This window comes from Haplochromis burtoni, unplaced genomic scaffold (assembly GCF_018398535.1).
Source record: "Haplochromis burtoni strain Fernald_Lab_line unplaced genomic scaffold, NCSU_Asbu1 Contig_67, whole genome shotgun sequence".
NCBI lineage: Eukaryota > Metazoa > Chordata > Actinopteri > Cichliformes > Cichlidae > Haplochromis > Haplochromis burtoni.
The window spans coordinates 1,492,047-1,496,080 of record NW_024582428.1 but is presented as its reverse complement, the minus strand read 5'-3'; the positions used below and the strand labels follow the sequence as shown (position 1 = coordinate 1,496,080).

Below are 4,034 nucleotides of genomic sequence, written 5' to 3'. Positions count from 1 at the left end.
TATATCGTGATAAATATTTTTGGCCATATCGCCCTGCTCTAGTTAATAATAATAATAATAATAACAACTACTACTACTACTAATTCTATCACAACAACAACAACATCCTTGAAACATCCGAAGAGTCACAATTTAGGGGCCTTTATTTTTGAAATGTCAGATCAAATCAGATTATGAAACACATTCTAAGCACAATGAACATGTTTACATGAAATATTTTATATATTTATACTCCCCCCCCATAAAAAAACAATAAGGGAAAAGAAAACAAATACACAGGAATTAGAAAGCAGATTTCTGAAAGTTTGGTATAAAGACAAAAAGAAAGAAAAAAATCACTCGTTTCCTCTTCGACTCTTCTTGTGACTCTTTTTTGAACTCCTGTAACGTGAAACAAAACAAAACCAAGTTAAATAAACAATGAATATTCTAATACCACTACACTGGAGTTGGTGAATACAAATATGCACACAGAGGGAAACTCTTTCTTCTCCCTCTCTGTCTTGTTATTTTTAACTTGGAGCTTAAAAATACACATTTCTCTTTCTTTCTCCTTCTTTTCTGTCTTTAGCCCATATCAAATTACGGCACAGTATAGTGTGCTTGTGCTATTTCTTGTTAGTTACTTAATTTAGTTACTTGTTTATAGACAATTAAAATCATGAAAGTATAATGGAGAAACTGCTCTCACAGCTAGAGACTGGCAAGGAACAACACAAATGCAACACAAGGGGGAGCCAAGACGACAAGTCAGGGGGAGATACCCAAGTTTGGGTGAGAATGAAGCCCCGGGTATCAAGAAAGTATCGTTAAGTGAGAGAGGAATTGACCTGAAAGACAGGATCCTGGACCCTCTGTAGCCGGTTACCAAGATTACATAAATTACCCTCTGAAGGTCTTCTAGATGATGTGAATGCAGCACTACGGACAATACGTACTGCAAACATTACCGAGACTAACCAGCTGATCTATGGCAGCAGTGATCATGAGATGTTTGGCTACAAGATGAACAGCCCCAAGGAGCAGTACGCAAGGAGTCAACTGAATGGTAAGAACAAGATCTGGGCTATCAACACCTATGCCTGTGATCAGGTACCCTGCTGGGATAATAAGCTGGTCACAGGAGGAGATCGAAGTCACTGACATCAAGACCAGGAAGCACAGCGCCCACTAATCAAATAACGTTACCCAGATATACATTAATAATAATAATAATAATAATAATAATAATACTCACCTCTCTGGGGACTTGGAATGGCTGCGATGTCTGTGGCTTCTGTGGTGACCTGGATCACAACAATGACACCAAGTTATTTTTAGTTATAGACAAAAGTTTTCCAAACTTATGTAACTATGGAAATAACTTGAACATTTCCAGTGCTAAAAACTTAAAACATGGTTGCAAAAAGGATGGCAGAAGAACAACATGAATTTCTATGATTGCTGGCTTCATTTCAGTGGTTTAAAACCCACTGATATTGTGGCACAAATCTTTGCAAAAAATAAACAGATGAAAACAAATTTGAATCCAAGTCATCCTGTGGACCACTGGCCCTGATCCTGAGTGTCCCACAAAAATGTCTGGCTCAGGTGTTTTATGGTTTGCATGCATTTTTTAAAAAACCCTGTTGGAGGTAAGAATGTCCGATATATATTCAACCATATATTATTTTTATTTTAGGATTTCACCTATTGTGGGTTATTATTAGAATGTAACTACCACGATAAACGAGTCACCACTGTACATATATATACATATAACAAAAATAACAGTAACAAGCCAATCGATTAATTTTGGTTGATTAACTGTAAACAAAGTGCTTTGTTCATTAGTAAGTGAGCAGTTAAAGATACAATGGCTAAAATGCTTTGGAACTCCAAGTTGATGGAGAACATACATGTTCTAAATCATATGAATGATATATTTGGTTGCTTCTTTAACTTAAATGTCTGCAGACTCTTTAATAACCCATATTTTCCCCCATTCTCAGCTGTCTGTTATTGTGGTTACACCATATGGCCACAGAACACTGATCTCCCCTTTAATTACCTGGTGATTTGGAGCGGTGGCGTCTCTCTCTGGACCTGCTGCGGTGGCGCCGGGGGCTCTTGCTGCGATGGCGATCTCTCCGTGGTGAGGGGCTGTTTATGTACAATAAAAAACACAGATATAATACTATAAAGTCAATTCTGATCTTATGGCACCGTTGTTGAAAGATATGTATAATGAAGCCTTTTCAAAATGTCAATTACCCAAGACTTTGTCCGAAGCTACTATTTGTTTAATCTTGAAAAAGGACAAGGATCCTCTGTTGTGCAGCAGTTACAGACCAATTTCTCTTTTAAATATTGATTTTAAAATACTATCTAAAATCCTCGCACTTAGGCTACAACGTGTTCTGCCACAAATTATCGCCTCTGACCAGACGGGTTATGGCCGGCAGGCACTCATATGACAATTCAAGACGCCTCTTGAATATTATCCATACATCGTGCAACTCAATTCCAGAGGTTGTGGTATCTCTTGACGCGGAGAAAGCTTTCGACCGCGTCGAGTGGAGCTTCCTCTATGAGGTGATGGATAGGTTTGGCTTAGGGGCTGACTTTATTCTCTGGGTTAAGCTACTATATTCCTCGCCATCCACCTGTATTCGTACTAACAACAACTTGTCTTTGCCTTTTCCACTTGAGAGGGGCACTAGGCAAGGGTGCCCTCTCTCACCCCTCCTATTCGCCATTGCTATCGAGCCTCTTGCAATATGGCTGCGTTCAGAGGATAGATTTAAAGGCATTACAAGGTTCGGTGTGACTCACAAACTCTCCCTTTATGCAGATGACTTGCTCCTGTACATTTCTGACCCTCTAAACTCATTCCCGGTGCTTTTTGACATACTGGACCAATATGGTACACTGTCAGGATATAAGGTCAATTATCAAAAAAGTGAGTTGCAACCCCTTAATTCCCTGGCCAGAGCTCTTCCCCACTCAATAGTGCCTTTTAAGTGGACAGAAACCGGATTTAGATATTTGGGGGTTTTTATTTCCTCTTCTATACATAAAATGATGAGGGAGAATTTTCTATCCCTAATAGAAAATGTTGGGAAAGATTGTGACCGTTGGACTTCTCTACCATTGTCAGTAGCAGGGAGAGTTAACCTGATAAAGATGAGTGTCCTCCCAAAATTCTTGTATCTTTTTCAACATGTCCCGATTTTTCTTACCAAGGCATTTTTTGACAAGTTAGAAAAGATTCTGTCACATTTCATATGGGGAGGGAAACAAGCTGGAATTCGCAAGTCTATTCTTCAGTCCTCTAAAAGTGATGGTGGTCTTGGTCTGCCCAATTTTAGACACTACTATTGGGCAGCTAACATACAAAAACTTTTACAATGGGTTCATAACGACCCCCCTGTAACAGCCTGGGTACAAATGGAAACTGCATCTAGCTGTTACTCATTATCATCAATACTCAGCTCACCACTCCCTTTTTCTCCAACCTTTGTTGGGGATAATCCAATAGCTAAGGAAACAGTAACTATTTGGCGACAGTTCAGAAAATATTTCGGGCTACTTGGACCGTCTTTGCTAACGCCTTTATCAAAAAATTGTAATTTTGCACCTTCAAACACTGATGCGGCCTTTAGTAGTTGGAAAGATAACGGACTTAGGACTGTTAAGGACTTGTACAGTCAGGACACCTTTCTATCTTTTGCTGACCTATCATCCAAATACGACCTGCCTAATTCCAACTTTTTTCGCTATCTTCAGGCTAGAAATTTTGTAAAAACGCAGTTCCCTCACTTTCCCAATCGGCCTCCAGAAACAAATCTGGATATCATCCTGCAGACGAACCCTCATCAAAACAGACTGATATCAGCCTTGTATAAAATACTAGATGCTTTGGTCCCCAAATTCATTTCTCATATTAAGCTGAGATGGGAGGAAGAGCTTCAGACAACCCTGCCAGAACAGCAGTGGGATTGTGCTTTGAAATTGATTCACTCGTCTTCAATTTGTGCTCGTCATGCTTTGAT

The 4,034-nt window shown here is 39.4% G+C and overlaps 1 protein-coding gene across 1 annotated transcript in view; it reads right to left on the bottom strand.

The window, feature by feature from the left end:
* Nucleotides 1-92: 92 nt before the first annotated feature.
* prpf38a (pre-mRNA processing factor 38A) overlaps nt 93-4,034 on the bottom strand; it is a gene marked incomplete in the record, with an annotated part of 11,296 nt that continues 7,354 nt past the window's right edge. The window contains 3 exon segments of the mRNA XM_042221453.1: nt 93-381; nt 1,238-1,286; nt 2,051-2,142. Coding sequence (XP_042077387.1) covers nt 336-381; nt 1,238-1,286; nt 2,051-2,142 — 187 coding nt within the window.